The sequence below is a fragment of the Heptranchias perlo genome, chromosome 27, assembly GCF_035084215.1.
Source record: "Heptranchias perlo isolate sHepPer1 chromosome 27, sHepPer1.hap1, whole genome shotgun sequence".
NCBI lineage: Eukaryota > Metazoa > Chordata > Chondrichthyes > Hexanchiformes > Hexanchidae > Heptranchias > Heptranchias perlo.
In genome coordinates, this window is record NC_090351.1 from 39,467,544 (window position 1) to 39,485,362 (window position 17,819).

General features: G+C 49.0%; 1 protein-coding gene across 4 annotated transcripts in view; it reads right to left on the minus strand.

The window, feature by feature from the left end:
• The window catches only part of LOC137344613 (monocarboxylate transporter 1-like), a 45,575-nt gene that overhangs the window by 17,403 nt on the left and 10,353 nt on the right, over positions 1-17,819 (minus strand). The window contains exons 1-2 of one of the 4 annotated variants that reach the window (XM_068007715.1): positions 16,710-16,731; positions 4,036-4,287 (exon numbers count right to left, since the gene is read on the minus strand). In XM_068007715.1, coding sequence (XP_067863816.1) covers positions 4,036-4,252 — 217 coding nt within the window. In that variant the 5' untranslated portion in view covers positions 4,253-4,287; positions 16,710-16,731. Of the gene's footprint in view, positions 1-4,035; positions 4,288-11,781; positions 11,806-12,173; positions 12,284-16,709; positions 16,732-17,819 lie in introns of those variants that run through there. The other 3 variants (XM_068007712.1, XM_068007714.1, XM_068007713.1) reach the window with 3 other exon arrangements.

Below are 17,819 nucleotides of genomic sequence, written 5' to 3' on the forward strand. Positions count from 1 at the left end.
TCCCCTCACACCAATTGCTAACATCCATAACCCTAAAGCCCCTTCCTCCACCTTGGCTCAGTGGGTAGCACTCTCGCCTCTGAGTCAGACAGATTGTGTGGTTCAAGTCCCCGTCTGCCCTCTCAGGTGGATGTGAAAGATCCCATGGCACTATTTTGAAGAAGACCAGTGGAGTTCTCCCTGGTATCCTGGGCCAATATTTATCCCTCAACCAACATCACTAAAACAGATTATCTGGTCATTTATCTCATTGCTGTCCGTGGGATCTTGCTGTGCGCAAATTGGCTGCTGCGTTTCCTACAATACAACAGTGACCACACTTCAAAAGTACTTCATTGGTTGTAAAGTGCTTTGGGAATCCTGAGGTCATGAAAGATGCTATATAAATGGAAGTCTTTCTTTCTTTAAAAGCCTCATAACCCCACATCTCTTACTTCACCTCTCCCATGCCACTTGGCACAAACTCCTCAACTGCCAGCCTTACCATCAGTCACTTTATCTTCTTGCAGGACAAATTGGCGCACAATGCCCGCCACAGGCAGGGCACCGAAGGGGCCTCCCACAATCTTAAGTACCTCACCCCCTTCAAGGAGAAGCCCATGGCCAGTTTTTGCCATGGGAGAGGGCGAGGGCAGCAGCAGGTTACTGACTGAACACCTACAGTCACGCCCTGACATCACAACCTTCCACCCTCTCCACTGTCTCCTCAATCCCAGGGGAGCGAGGCTCACCCCTTTTTAGTTTCTACCCTCCTAACCTCCCAACCCAGCACAGCAACTGGGGGCACAGGAGGAGGAAAATGATGGTGATGGTGAAGAGGATGATGAGAACCAAGCATTATCATAGAATCATAGAATTTTACAGCACAGAAGGAGGCCATTCGGCCCATTGTGCCTGTGCCGGCTCTTTGAAAGAGCTATCCAATTAGTCCCACTCCCCCCTGCTCTTTCCCCATAGCCCTGCAAATTTTTCCTTTTCAAGTATTTATCCAGTACCATTTTGAAAGTTATGATTAAAGCTGTTCCACCGTTCCTTCAGGCAGCGCATTCCAGATCATAACTGCGGGCACATACGCACAGGCACATGCATGCATACACACGCATGTACACACACATGCACATACACGCACACACGCACATGCACACACACGCACACATGCACGTGCATACACACACATACACACACACGCGCACACATATGCGCACATGCACATAAACACACACACGCACACACATACACACACGCACGCACACATACACACACGCACGCACACATACACACACGCACGCACACATACACACACGCACACACACGCACGCACACATACACACACGCACGCACACATACACACACGCACACATACACACACGCACACATACACACACGCACACATACACACACGCACGCACACATACACACACGCACACATACACACACGCACACATACACACACGCACACATACACACACGCACGCACACATACGCACACGCACACACCCGCACATACACGCACAGTGATGGGGGAATCGGCCATTATATTTTAAATGAGTTGAATGATCATCCCACTGAGGTTGTACAGATGCATGTGCTCGTATTGAAGCCTCGTCCTGTTGTTGTACAGAGTGTAACACCAAGATCTGTGTTAATGAGATTGGACTGTGGCACTTTAACATAGAAAATGGCAAAATGCCAATCACAACTGTGCCCCGAGCCTACGGGTCACTTGAAAACACAATTTCCTTGGCAAATTGGAATGAGGAACATCATCAAATCTAATTAAAGATTAAAAAACAAAATCGGAACAGTGTTTTCAAAGACACAGCCAGTCGGCTGTGTATGATCTGGGAGCCCAAGTGTGACGCTGAACCTGTTAGCAACCCTTCCCTCGCTCCAACACTATTAAGAAGTCAGCAAGTGGAATCTGGATTCAGTCCAGGACTGGCATTATCCAGGATTAGCTTAAAATCATTCTGAAGCGGATTAAGCAGTTCCGGGGCTTTGCTTTCTCACTTTGTTTCCTTGTCGTTGAAGATTTTGGACAGTGTCTCCTATCCCGTCACTCTCTGGGTCTCCCCCATGGTTCAGGAGCAGTTTCCTTCACCCAGTATCCCCGGTCCAGAACCTGCCCCGTTTCCCTCTTGTTTCTCTGATGGAACTCTCTTGAAGCCAAGTCACAAGGCCTCTAAAGCCTGATAGTTTTCCAGTTTAAATCTAAAGGAGCACTGGGGTTCCTTTTGAGTACAAAAGCAATGATGTTATGTTAAACCTTTGTAACTCACAGGTCAGGCCTCAGCTGGAGTATTGTATCTAATTCTGGGCACCACACTTTAGCAAGGATGTCAAGGTCTTGGCAAGGGTGCAGAGGAGATTTATTATATGTTGATAGGGTGAGATGAAATAGGGTGGGAGGAGCCTTGAGTGGAGCATGGGCACCAGCATAGACCAGTTGGGCCGAACGGCCTGTTTCTGTACTGTGAATTCTATGTCATTCTATGTAATACTAGAATGATACCAGCGACGAGGGGTTTTGGGGAGCCTGGAGCAGCTGGGATTGTTCTCCTTAGAGCAAAGAAGGTTAAGGGGAGATTTAATAGAGGCGTTCAAAATTATGAAGGGTTCTGAAAGAGTAAATAAAGAGAAACTGTTTCCAGTGGCAGGAGGGTCGGGAACCAGAGGACACAGATTTAAGATAATTGGCAAAACAACCAGAGGCGACATGAGGAAAAAAATTTATGCAGTGGGTTGTTGTGATCTGGAATGTGCTGCCTGAAAGGGTGGTGGAAGCAGATTCAATAATAACTTTCAAAAAGGGAATTGGATTAACATTGAAAAATTTGCAGGACTATGGGGAAAGAGCAGGGAGAGTGCGATTAATTGGATAACTCTTTCATAGAGCTGGCACAGGTTGAATGGCCCCCTCCTGTGCTGTATGATTGATTCTCTGATTCTAACTGCTGCAAAAAACAGAAGTTAAATTCAGCTTCCAGAAACATGCAAGTCTGTGGTTTACACACAACTGGACTTCAGTTCAGTTTTACCACTTCTGCTAAAGCTTCCTCCATCCTATACTCCTACAACAGGTGTCAGCAGTGCCTCAGTGGGTAACACTCTTGGCTCTGAGTCGGAAGGTTGCGCATTTGTGTTCCACTCTAGAGACTAGAGCACATAATTGAGGCTGGTGTTCCCAGTGCAGTACTGAGGGAGTGCTGCACTGTTGGAGGTGCTGTCTTTTGGATGAAACTTTAAACCATGGCCTCATATGCCCTCTCAGAAGGACATAAAAGATCCCATGGCACTATGTTGAAGAAGAGCAGAGAATTCTCCCCGGTGAGCTGGGAAAAAAAAACAGATAATCTGGTCATTATCACATTGCTGTTTGTGGGATCTTGCTGTGCGCAAATTGGCTGCTGCATTTCCCCAAACTACAACAATGACTACACTTCAAGAAATTCCAGGGATGAGGGACTTCAGTTACGTGGATAGACTGGAGAAGCTGGGGTTGTTCTCCTCGGAGCAGAGAAGGTTGAGAGGAGATTTGATAGAGGTGCTCAAAATCATGAAGGGTCTAGGCAGAGTAGATAGAGAGAAACTGTTCCCATTGGCGGAAGGGTCAAGAACCAGAGGACACAGATTTAAGGTGATTGGCAAATGAACCAAAGGCGACATGAGGAAAAACTTTTTTACACAGCGAGTGGTTCTGAACCGGAATGCACTGCCCGAGGGGGCGGTGGAGGCAGATTCAATCATGGCCTTCAAAAAGGGAATTGGATAAGTGCTTGAAAGAAAAAAATTTGCAGGGATATCGAGATAGGGAGGGGGAGTGGGACTAAATGGGTTGCTCTTGCAGAGAGCCGGCACAGGCTTGACGGGCCGAATGGCCTCCTTCCATGCTGTAACCTTTCTATCTATGAAATGTACTTCATTGGTGAGGTCGTGAAAGGCGCTGTATAAATGCAAACTCTTTCTTTTTCCCCCTCTTTTGTCGTGCCCCTGCCACTGCGAGCAGAGGCCTGTTCCCCCTTCAAACTCCCTCACCTCCGGCGTACATCACAGCCAGCATTATGGAAGAGATCCAGGAGACCTGACTGTCTGTGCAATTGAAGACCTCCTTGATTTCCTTGAAGAAGACGGTGATGGCTTTTGGGAAGGCGTAGGAGAACCCGATGGAGATGAAGGAGGCCAGGACCACGGCCCAGCCCCAACCCCCATCCGGGGGGGCATTTCCCTGCGTCCCTCCGGCTGCTGGAGGCATCGTCGTACCTCAGTGATCGCGGACGCCACGAGTTACTGAAAGAAGAGGAGAAAACGCAGGTGTTACCGTGGGCAACAACAGCACGGGAATCAGACTCCAGGCGCAGGAGAGTTTCATACTTCTCAAGGTGAAGGATGTGAGTGACGAGGAATGGAATACATCCCATCTCATACACCAGGGGCAGGTACAGCACGGGTTAGAGACAGAGTGAAGCTCCCTCTACACTGTCCCATCAAACACTCCCAGGGCAGGTACAGCACGGGTTAGAGACAGAGTGAAGCTCCCTCTACACTGTCCCATCAAACACTCCCAGGGCAGGTACAGCACGGGTTAGAGACAGAGTGAAGCTCCCTCTACACTGTCCCATCAAACACTCCCAGGGCAGGTACAGCATGGGTTAGAGACAGAGTAAAGCTCCCTCTACACTGTCCCATCAAACACTCCCAGGGCAGGTACAGCACGGGTTAGATACAGAGTAAAGCTCCCTCTACACTGTCCCATCAAACACTCCCAGGGCAGGTACAGCACGGGTTAGATACAGAGTAAAGCTCCCTCTACACTGTCCCATCAAACACTCCCAGGGCAGGTACAGCACGGGTTAGATACGGAGTAAAGTTCCCTCTACACTGTCCCATCAAATGCTGTCCCATATGAATGGCTGTGATTATCGTCAGCCCTGCCTGATCAATAAAGCTCTGATGCTATGGAAGAAGACTATGATGAAATTTCGTGCCTCCCATGGAGACTCAGGCTGGTTTTAGTCACATTCCGCAGGCAAATAACAGCATCAGTTCAGATTTAAATCTTGTCTGACTTGCTACGGTCGTGTGACTCACTTGCTCCTCTCCACCAGTACCCAGAATTAACATTCTGTCGCACTGTTCCAGTTATTACAAAACTCAAATATTGACTCGTTTCCCAGAAAGTTGAAGTACAAGCTTTTACAAATATTTATCCCCCCCCCACTTTTGAATGTTAGACACGCTGAACTCAGAGACACGCTGAACTCAGAGACACTGCCCGCTCCCGTTACATAAATAGCTGCCAACAAAATAACAACATGCTCAGCAGACCCCAAACTTAACCCCTTCGCTGGCACATGTCAGATATACGAGTCTCTTATCACAGGGTCCAACTGATGAGATCCATGATTCGGAGGGTCCCCGGAGGACTTGGACTGGCTGCAACTTACGGATAAGGACAGTCAGACCTGGCAGAGACGACAACTACTTGCATTTATATAGCGCCTTTAACGTAGTAAAACGTCCCAAGGCGCTTCCACAGGAGCGATTATCAAACAAAATTTGACACCGAGCCACATAAGGAGATATTAGGACAGGTGACCAAAAGCTTGGTCAAAGAGGTAGGTTTTAAGGAGCATCTTAAAGGAGGAGAGAGAGGCAGAGAGGTTCAGGGAGGGAATTGGGAACAGGCTTGGGCTCATAAGTGGCAAGTAACATTCGCGCCAGATAAGTGCCAGGCAATGACCATCTCCAACAAGAGAGAGTCTAACCACCTCCCCTTGACATTCAACGGCATTACCATCGCCGAATCCCCCACCATCAACATCCTGGGGGTCACCATTGACCAGAAACTTAACTGGACCAGCCATATAAATACTGTGGCTACGAGAGCAGGTCAGAGGCTGGGTATTCTGCGGCGAGTGACTCACCTCCTGACTCCCCAAAGCCTTTCCACCATCTACAAGGCACAAGTCAGGAGTGTGATGGAATACTCTCCACTTGCCTGGATGAGTGCAGCTCCAACAACACTCAAGAAGCTCGACACCATCCAAGATAAAGCAGCCCGCTTGATTGGCACCCCATCCACCACCCTAAACATTCACTCCCTTCACCACCGGCGCACTGTGGCTGCAGTGTGTACCATCCACAGGATGCACTGCAGCAACTCGCCAAGGCTTCTTCGACAGCACCTCCCAAACCCGCGACCTCTACCACCTAGAAGGACAAGGGCAGCAGGCGCATGGGAACAACACCACCTGCACGTTCCCCTCCAAGTCACACACCATCCCGACTTGGAAATATATCGCCGTTCCTTCATTGTCGCTGGGTCAAAATCCTGGAACTCCCTTCCTAACAGCACTGTGGGAGAATCGTCACCACACGGACTGCAGCGGTTCAAGAAGGCGGCTCACCACCACCTTCTCGAGGGCAATTAGGGATGGGCAATAAAGGCCGGCCTTGCCAGCGATGCCCACATCCCGTGAACGAATAAAAAAAAAAAAAAAATTCCAGAGCTTAGGGCCTAGGCAGCTGAAGGCACGGCCGCCAATGGAGGAGTGAAGAAAATCGGGGATGCGCAAGAGGTCAGAATTGGAGGAGCGCAGAGATCTCGGAGGGTTGTAGGGCTGGAGGAGGTTACAGAGATAGGGAGGGGCGAGGCCATGGAGGGATTTGAAAATAAGGATGAGAATTTTAAAATCGAGGCGTTGCCAGACCGGGAGCCAATGTAGGTCAGCGAGCACAGGGGGTGATGGGTGAACGGGACTTGGTGCGAGTTAGATATGGGCAGCAGAGTTTTCGGATGAGGTTAATTTAACGGAAAAAGTGAGACAAAGTTCGTCTAGACCGTTCAGGAGGGAGGTGGCTGGTCGGAAACTCACCTCCAACATAGTGGCGACTCCCAGCTCACGGCCCACCCAGATCTACAATCCTCGTAGATCCCCACCCAAAGTATCCAGTTTGTAAGCGAGTTAAGTCCCTCCCTTCACACACGCAATGTGTGATGGGCACGATTTAGAAAATCAAATTGACCAATGATTGTGCAAACAAGATAAAAACTTGATTCCAATGAATCATCGACACAGAGTTGCAGAATTTGCATTGCACCAGCGCTGAACTCAGGAGACAGAGAGACAGAGAGAACACACATTGAGGTGCAGATACAGAGGGATACAGAGAGAACACACATTGAGGTGCAGATACAGAGGGATACAGAGAGAACACACATTGAGGTGCAGATACAGAGGGATACAGAGAGAACACACATTGAGGTGCAGATACAGAGGGATACAGAGAGAACACACATTGAGGTGCAGATACAGAGAGAACACACATTGAGGTGCAGATACAGAGGGATACAGAGAGAACACACATTGAGGTGCAGATACAGAGAGAACACACATTGAGGTGCAGATACAGAGAGAGACAGAGGGAACACACATTGCAGATACAAAGACTTAAAAATACAGATAGAAAAAGAAACAGACAAATAGAATCAGAGAAACAAAGAGACACAAAGCGAGACAGAGAAAAAGAGCTCACACGAGTTGCAAAGACAGAGATAGACAGAGACTGACCGACAAAGAGACAGAGACAATGAGAGAACACAGACAAATAGACAGAGAAACAAAGGGAGAGATACAGAGAGACAGCGAAAGAGAGCCCACATGAGTTGTAAAGGCAGATAGACAAAGAGAGACACAGAAACAGAGAGGGGGATACAGAGAGACAAAGAGCAAGAAATAGAGAAAGGAAGAGCGAGCATTTAAAGCCTGGAATACTTGATATGACCGAGGGTGGGTGGAGGGGGGAGGTTGTATGTGGACAAGGGTCATTCCTACAGGAACATGCTTTCAGCGGTTGCTTTGCATTCATAATAATTGTGCCATTTCTGAACACCCCCCACACTGCCCGCCAAGTGGGACCTGCCCGTGCTGTTGGACGAGGAGCTGTTGTCCTGGAACATTTCCCGCTGGCAAACTATAAAATCTAATTACAGTTTCGGGAGAGTTATACCAAGCACTGAGTAATAAGGAGGAAGTAATGTCAATATTCTAAGTTAATCATTTGATAAAGGAGTTAATCGTGCGGAATGTGTCAAATTCACTTCGAGTCAGTTGGCAGATCAAAGTCAGTGTCGTGCCTTCACTGCCTCCAGGTTTCTGGGAGGTCCAGAACTATCGAACACTTTGAGAGACAGCTCAGTCCAGCTCCATCTGCTGCTGTCTCGACCTCTGTCTTTGTCTCCCTTCTGTCTCCATCTCTACCTCTGTCTCCGTCTCTCCCTCTGTCTCTGTCTCTCCCTCTGCCTCTCCCTCTGTCTCCGTCTCTCCCTCTGCCTCTCCCTCTGTCTCCGTCTCTCCCTCTGTCTCTGTCTCTCCCTCTGCCTCTCCCTCTGTCTCCGTCTCTCCCTCTGCCTCTCCCTCTGTCTCCGTCTCTCCCTCTGTCTCCGTCTCGCCCTCTGTCTCCGTCTCGCCCTCTGCCTCTCCCTCTGTCTCCGTCTCTCCCTCTGCCTCTCCCTCTGTCTCTGTCTCTCCCTCTGTCTCCGTCTCGCCCTCTGCCTCTCCCTCTGTCTCCGTCTCTCCCTCTGCCTCTCCCTCTGTCTCCGTCTCTCCCTCTGCCTCTCCCTCTGTCTCCGTCTCTCCCTCTGTCTCCGTCTCGCCCTCTGCCTCTCCCTCTGTCTCCATCTCTCCCGGGGTAGTGTGGTGGAATCCCCCTTTACACCCTTCAGTCAGTAGTGGGGAGAGGGAGTGTGTTATGGAGGGGTGGAGGAGATGTAAACCTTATCCCTCGCCTCTACAATCATCCTGGGCAGTATCTGTATTCATGGCAGGAGTGTGGAGACCCCGAGGGGCAGTGTGTTACCCGGTTTATTACAACCAAAGAGATTTCCAGCACAGAAGGATGCCATTCGGCTCATTGTGTCTGTGCTGGCTCTTTGCTAGAGTAATTCAAAACTAATCCCACTGCCCCTCTCCCTCCCTCGTAGCCCTGTATCTTGCTCTGCTTCAAATATTTATGTAATTTTCCCTTAAAAGATACAACAGTCTCTGCCTCAACACATTCCCTGTGGTAAAGCGTTTCTGCGCTCCGACAAGCCTCTGGGTAAAGAGCTTTCTCCTAAACTCTCTCAGTGCCAATTTTAAATTGATGACGCTTCATTAACATAAGAACATAAGAAATAGGAGCAGGAGCAGGCCATACGGCCCCTCGAGCCAGCTCCGCCATTCAATAAGATCATGGCTGATCTTCGACCTCAAGTTCACTTTCCTGCCCGATCCCCATATCCCTTGATTCCCTTGGAGTCCAAAAATCTATCCATCTCAGCCTCGAATATACTCAACGACTCAGCACCCACACCCTCTGGGGTAGAGAATTCCAAAAATTCACAGCCCTCTGCGTGAAGAAATTTCTCCTCATCTCAGTCTTGAATGGCCGACCCCTTATCCTGCGACTATGCCCCCTGGTTCTAGACTCTCTAACCAGGGGAAACAATCTCGCAGTGTCGACCCTGTAAAGCCCTCTAATAATCTTATATGTTTCAATGAGATCACCTCTCATTCTTCTAAACTCAAGAGAATAAGCCCATTCTACTCAACCTCTCCTCATAGGATAACCCTCTCATCCCAGGAATTAATCCAGTGAACCTTTGTTGCACCGCCTCTGAGGTAAATATATCCTTCCTTAGATAAGGAGACTAAAACTATATACAGTACTCAAGGTGAGGTCTCACCAAAGCCCTGTACAATTGTAGTAAGACTTCCTTACTCTTGTACTCCAACCCCCTTGCAATAAAGGTCAACATACCATTTGCTTTCCTAATTGCTTGCTGCACCCGCATAGTAACTTTTTGTGTTTTTTGTACGAGGACACCTCTGGACAACAACATTTAATAGTTTCTCACCATTTAAAAAATATTCTGTTTTTCTATTCTTCCTACCAAAGTGAATAACCTCACATTTCCCCACATTATACTCCATCTGCCACCTTCTTGCCCACTCACTTAACCTGTCTATATCCCTTTGCAGACTTTTTGTGTCCTCCTCACAGCTTACTTTCCCACCTAGCTTTGTATCGTCAGCAAACTTGGATACATTACACTCGGTCCCTTCATCTAAGTCATTAATATATTAAAACACTGGAATGATTCCATTTTATAGCAACAGGGCACGAGACATTAAACAGGTTTAGTTAGGTACAGGAGTGTGCAGTAAGACCCAATCTAATATATTCATCTGGAGAGGAAAGCTAAGTCAGTGTAGAAGCAGAGGACACGGTTATGACATTCACAAGCCTCCATCCATGTTACACGTCAGAAAATAATATTATTCCAACAGGATCCTGGGCACACACATCTACTTAATGAAGGGGTTTCTCCCTGTACAGTTTAAGAACTGGATGTTCAGATTTTTGAGTGAAGCGTCTGGGATTTCTAAAATAGACACCAGGAAGCAGAGGGTAAATTTTCCAATTGTGCGCTCCCGGTGCGGAGCTACTGTATCGGGAGCACAGTGGAAATTTACCCTCGGTCTGATTTTTCCTTTGATCTCTGCGCCTCGTGAGCTGTGAGTTGTTGAGTTTTGTTTGTAACATTTATCAGCATCAAACAACAGATGCAGGGTCACAAATGTCAACGTGAATCCAAGCCTGGTCCGCACTGTGACCCCTGAACTAGTCCGCACCGTAACCCCTGAACTAATCCGCACTGTGACCCCTGAACTAGTCCGCACTGTGACCCCTGAACTAGTCCGCACCGTAACCCCTGAACTAATCCGCACTGTGAACCCTGAACTAGTCCGCACTGTGACCCCTGAACTAGTCCGCACTGTGACCCCTGAACTAGTTTGCACTGTGACCCCTGAACTAGTCCGCACCGTAACCCCTGAACTAATCCGCACTGTGACCCCTGAACTAGTCCGCACCGTAACCCCTGAACTAATCCGCACTGTGACCCCTGAACTAGTCCGCACTGTGACCCCTGAACTAGTCCGCACTGTGACCCCTGAACTAGTCCGCACTGTGACCCCTGAACTAGTCCGCACTGTGACCCCTGAACTAGTCCGCACTGTGACCCCTGAACTAGTTTGCACTGTGACCCCTGAACTAGTCCGCACTGTGACCCCTGAACTAGTCCGCACTGTGACCCCTGAACTAGTCCGCACTGAGACCCCTGAACTAGTCTGCACTGTGACCCCTGAACTAGTCCGCACTGTGACCCCTGAACTAGTCCGCACTGTGACCCCTGAACTAGTCCGCACTGTGACCCCTGAACTAGTCCGCACTGTGACCCCTGAACTAGTCCGCACTGTGACCCCTGAACTAGTCTGCACTGTGATCCCTGAACTAGTGCACGCTGTGATCCCTGAACTAGTCCGCACTGTGACCCCTGAACTAGTCCGCACTGTGACCCCTGAACTAGTCCGCACTGTGACCCCTGACCTAACCCTCGCTGTGACCCCTGGCCCCAGTCCCCCAACACATCAACTATCCCCAGTCCCTCACAACACTAACCACCCCCCAGATCCTCTCAGAACCGTTGTTGAACACAGGCTGTACTAACTCACTAGTTCTGAGCTCCACGTGGCCCACATGAAGCTGCCAACACTCACTGAGTCTCACAGCAGGAAGCCTGCAGCTGGAACTGTGATACTTCAAAAAGCAGATTGAAAAGAGCTGAAATGCCAGCCTAACGAACGAGAGGCACGGTCAGAACAAAGAAGGCAGGATTCCAGGCAGCTGTTTCACAGCCCAGACAGGGTTTTTTTTTGATTTACTTAGTCCACTTACTCCGGATGACACAACGGAGTGACTTCCCCCCCTCAGAGAGCACGAGAGCTCCACAGGAAGAAGATATACTGAACTGTCAACTCAACACGACTTTTAAACAAAGCTCACGGACCAAACTTCACAATCACAAGCACGATTCAGTCACCACCTGCTCCACATTAGTGATCAACTCAAACAGCAGCAACAAGAAAACTTTTCTAACTCTAAGGAGAGAGAAAGAGAGAGAGAGAGAAAGAAAGAAAAAAAATGGAGTGATAGTGAGACAGAAAGAAAAGACAGAGGTTTAGAGAGAGAGAGAGAGAAAAAAAAATATGCACAGTGACAGACAGAGAGTGAATTTCAGAAAATTTAAATCCCTTGCAAAAATCTGAGTGCGAGATCCAGTTACAAACCTTTCTGTGTGTTGAGGTTATAGACTGCCCTTGTGCTGTGTCTGACGTGCTGGCTCCATTCTGTGTGCAATGCATTGTTACACTACAAGATGTGAAACAGCAACACCCTCCCCCTCCCCCTCCCCTCACAGGCATTTCCATAGTAATCATGGGGGGGGGGGCAGAAATTCCAGCATCTGTCACTCAGCGTTTACACAACCAGGAAACCAAAAGACGTCCAAGATTGGACTAACACTATTGGCGCGAATCAGTACCGATTTTATACCCCGTACCCCTGCCCCCGCCCCCCGGTCACATTGAGTGCAGGATACAGTAGTGTACTGATCATGTTACTGAATGAGTAATCGAGAGAACTTGGGTTCAAATCCGACCAGGGAAGTTTGAGCATTTCAATTCCGCTTTTATTTTTAAAATCTGAAAACAAAAAAAAGGCTGGTATCAGTAAAAGTGATCATGAAGGCGTCAGATTATCACAAAAACCCAAACGGTTCGCTAACATCCTGCAGGGAAGGAAACCTGCCGTCCTTACCCGGTCTGGACTCAGTGGGGGCTAGATTGGGCTGCGTAGCACTCATTGTGTAGGTGCTACACAGACTCCTAAACTCCAAAAATGGCGTCTGGAATGCGCGCACACACTTCCGGCGTGACGTGCGCCGGACGCCATATTGGTAAAGGCGTTTGCGCCTTTGTGCAACACTGATTTAAAGGGACCGATGCGATTTTGGAACTCGACGTTCCAGCCAACTCACTGTCTTAACCTCACACAGCTGAACAGGTCTTAAACAGCCTGGAGGACCCCCCCCCCAACCAATGCTATTTAAAGGGATCATGCAGGAGTTACAGGTTAGTTGCTGGATTATTGCTTCTGGCTGCTGATGCATTTGTACCTGTTTATGGAGGTCTCCTGTACTTGAATACTAGGACTAGGGGACATGGTCTAAAATTAGAACCAGGACTTTCAGGAGTGAAGTTAGGAAACACTTCTACACACAAAGGGAGGTAGAAGTTTGGAACTCTCTCCGCAAACGGCAGCTGATGCTCGCTCAATTATTAATTTTAAATCTGAGATTGATAGATTTTTGTTAACCAAGGGTATTAAGTGATATGGGGCTATGGTGGATATATGGAGTTAGGTCACAGATCAACCATGATCTCATTGAATGGCTCGAGGGGCTAAATGGCCTCCTCCTGTTCCTATGTCCATATAATAAAGTTTCAATACTCTACAGGGAGTGGGCGAGCTGACAGGCGACAGCAGGGGCACTGGCGGAGTGACACGGGTGGGACAGGAAGGCTGATATCCTGAGAGAGGACGGCAGGTTCAGGATCCATGGAGCCGCTGACACTCGCTGTTTCCCGCTATGTGCCACCTACTCCTGCCAGAAAGCGGGACGTGTGTTGGTGAGTGTCCTGCAAGATGTTTGGGTGATGTAGCTGTCGTGGTTGAATAGCTGCCAGTGTGTGTGACCTGTGCGTTGTGGGTGTGCGGCTTGCAACAGTGGTAATGTGTGAGGGCGAGAGCAAGCATCTAATTGGAAGAGTTGAGTACTGGGTGATGGGGGGTGTAGTGCGTGGAGCAGTGGACGCGGTTAGTGATGTAGTTGGTAGGAGACGCCACTTGACAGTTGACCTCACTCACCTTGACCACTCATGTCAAAGATTGGAACCTCCTCCTGCACTGCATCCATGTTCGTAGCGCTGTGTGCCTGGCATTGATCTCGTCCCCCGCTGCCTCCCACTGCTTCGGGGAGCATATGTCTGGAGAGCCTCTAGCCCCCCCCCCCCCCTCCCCCCGTGGATATAGGATGCCCCTCCTCCTGCCCACTTCTTGCACCAAGGCCTATAGTGCATCAGCAGAGAGTCTTGGTTCACGCACTCTCACAGGCCTGGTACAAACTCAGATCGGCAGATTTATTTTATTCAAATATTCAATGTTTTAAAATAACTCAACAGTTTATAAACATATGGACGGGACCTGCATCTGTGTTTTGCGTGTGCGATGCCCGATCTCTGTTCAGACTCAGTGCAGACCTGCATCTCATTTTTGGCAAATATCAGAGTCCCGCAAACATTGAGCAGCCCAGCTGTTGCTCATTAAAAATTCCAGAGGTCCCATCATCACCAGGCTGCACCATATCGCACCACAGGTTAACCTCACCATTGACTTCCATCACTTCCTGCAGCCACAATGCACCTCCCCTTTAAGAGGTGCAGGCTGCCTTTAAGCGGTGCGAGCCACTCGGGATATCTGGGCCCCCTGCAGGTACCACTGGCTACTCGCAGCAATCACTGAAATCACCAGGCAGCACCAATGTTACCTGCTGCCTGCATCTCAACCACCGGGCGTGGGTTAATCGCGCACCGCGACCCCCGCGCCCGGTTTCGGGGCTTATCCAATGTAACCCCCTATGTGACTCCAGTCCCATACTGATGTGATTGACTCTTAACTGCTGTCTGAAGTGGCCCAGACAGTTTCTCCGTTGTATCAAACCACTGCAAAGAATAACAAGTGCAGCGGTTGAAGAAGAAGGCGCACCACCACCATCTCAGGACATCGGAACAGGAGGAGACCATTCAGCCCCTCGAGCCTGTTCCACCATTCAATTAGATCTTGGCTGATCTGAACCTCAACTCTATTTAGCTGCTATTACCCAACAAAAATCCATCGATCTCAGTTTCGAAAATTCCAATCGACCCCCAGTATCCACAACCTTTTGGGGGAGAGAATTCCAGATTTCCACTACCCTTTGTGTGAAAAAGTGCTTCCTGATTTCACTCCTGAACGGCCTGGCTCTAATTTTGAGATCCTGCCTTCTTGTTCTGGATTCCCCCCACCAGACGAAATAAATTCTCTGCATCCACCCTATCGAATCCCTTAATCATTTTAAACATTTCGAGTAGATCAACTCTCAACCGTCTAAACTCAAGGAAATACCAGCCAGGGGCGAGTGGGGATGGACAATAAATGCCAGCCTTGCCAGCGACGCCCACACCTCAAGAATTAATTTTGAAAAAGGATCAGCTAATGCAGAATGAATAGAGTTTACATTCAGTTATGCATCATCTGCTGATTGCAAGTTTCAAATTGCCTCAGATTGGCACAGTGCCATCACATGAAACGATAACTTTATATAACTGGATTTATGACGTAACATCACTTCCAATTGCCAGACAGAGGCCGGTCAGCAGTCTCATTGACAGGTGCTACCCTGAGATCGGTAGATTTTTTTTTTTGTCAGGCAAGGGTATTAAGGGTTACCGAGGCGGGTAACTGGAGTTGAGATACAGATCAGCCATGATCTCATTGAATGATGGTACGGGCTCGAGGGGCTGAATGGCCTCCTCCTGTTCCTGTGTACCCAGGGAGCCTACCAATGGGAATCCAGACCAGCAAGATACCCTTGCAACGCGGCAACACCGCCTTCACGGTTACTGGCGAACCGAGGAGGGGAGGGGGGGGCAAAACTCGGTAGCGCCACTGGGAGCACTTTTGGCAAAGTGCCCCACTCCCGGCCGGCAATTTTCCGCCCATTAAAGTTTAAGGACGGATATCACAAGCTGACTGAGAGCACAATGCCATTTCACAATACAAGCTCCTGGCACATGCCAAGCAAGAAAGGGCCTGCATTTATATAGCGCCTTTCACGTCCTCAGGTCGCTCCAAAATGCTTCACAGCCAATGAATCACTGTCACAGTTGTTTTGCAGGCAAACGCAGCAGCCAATTTGTGCACAGCAAGATCCCCAGGACAGCAATGAGATATATGATCATTTACTCTGTTTTGGCGGTGTTGACTGAAGTATAAAAATTGGCCAGGACACCAGGGACAACTCCCCTGCTCTTCTTCGAGGGGATCTTTTACATCCACCTGAGAGGGCAGAAGGTGCCTCGGTTTTAACATCTCATCCAAAAAATGGCACCTCTGATAGTGCAGCACTCCCTCACTACTGCCCCTCAGACAGTGCAGCGCTCCCTCAGAACTGCCCCTTAGACAGTGCCGTACTCCCTCAGTACTGCCCCTCAGACAGTGCAGCACTCCCTCAGTACTGACCCTCTGACAGTGCAGCGCTCCCTCAGTACTGACCCTCTGACAGTGCAGCGCTCCCTCAGTACTGACCCTCCGACAGTGCAGCGCTCCCTCAGTACTGACCCTCCGACAGTGCAGCGCTCCCTCAGTACTGCCCCTCCGACAGTGCAGCGCTCCCTCAGTACTGCCCCTCCGACAGTGCAGCACTCCCTCAGTACTGCCCCTCCGACAGTGCAGCGCTCCCTCAGTACTGCCCCTCCGACAGTGCAGCACTCCCTCAGTACTGCCCCTCCGACAGTGCAGCGCTCCCTCAGTACTGACCCTCTGACAGTGCAGCACTCCCTCAGTACTGACCCTCTGACAGTGCAGCGCTGCCTCAGTACTGACCCTCTGACAGTGCAGCGCTCCCTCAGTACTGCGCTGGGAGGGCCAGCCTAGATGTTGTGCTCAAGTCTCTGGACTGGACCTTCTCATCCCCAAATTATACACAATATTACGATCACACTCACTTGCAATGAACAGAAGACAGAATTAGGGTTTGTGACTGATCCTGTAAAACACACAAAGCAGATTAAAAAAAAGCAATTGTAAACAATTTTACAACACCAAGTTATAGTCCAACAAAGTTATTTTAAATTCCACAAGCTTTCGGAGGCTTCCTCCTTCCTCAGGTGAACGGTGTGGAAATCTGAGGAAGGAGGAAGCCTCCGAAAGCTTGTGGAATTTAAAATAAATTTGTTGGACTATAACTTGGTGTTGTAAAATTGTTTACAATTGTCAACCCCAGTCCATCACCGGCATCTCCACATCATAAAAAAAAGCAAACAGTTACATTGATAAAAATTGCCTGCAGTCAGTCATCTGAGTAAAATCATTCAGTTTTCAGAAGCTCTTTACCACGTGAGAAATACAGGCCGGATCCCCCCAGGGACCCTGTGATAACACTGTTGATTGGACGCTTCAAAACAAATTCTTATTGGCTCCCCTGCCCATAACGCCGACACACCCTCACGTCTGGTGTTTCTCTCACACAAAGGCAGCTTCACAAATGTTTCCAGTTCAGCAGTTATCTGACACAAGGCGGTTTCAGATTAGTGTAAAATAAACACTGCCCCATGAAAATAGCACAGCATTTAACCAATACAAAGGTGAGAAGATAAAAGTTAACCCTCACCACATTGGCAGAGCCTGTACTTTGTGTATTTGTTGTAATGAGTTGCACGAGAGCCAAGCTTTCCAAACCAGCGTGCTGACTCGTTCCAAGCTCCCAATGTTTCTCTGCAGTCAGCCTCCCTCGCAGTGCCAGATGTTAGGGCCATTCGATCTTCTACATCCCGCTACATCTGGGCCTGACCCACTTTCCCCATGGCGCCCGAGTCCACTTCATAGTACCATAGTAGGTATAGCACAGGAGGAGGCTATTCGGCCCATTGTGCCTGTGCTGGCTCTTTGAAAGAGCTATCCAATTAATCCCATTCCCCCTGCTCTTTCCCCAGAGCCCTGCAACTTTTTTCCCTTCAAGTATTTATCCAATTCCCTTTTGAAAGTTATTATTGAATCTGCGTCCACCGCCCTTTCAAGCAGCGCATTCCAGATAATAACATCTCGCTACATAAAAA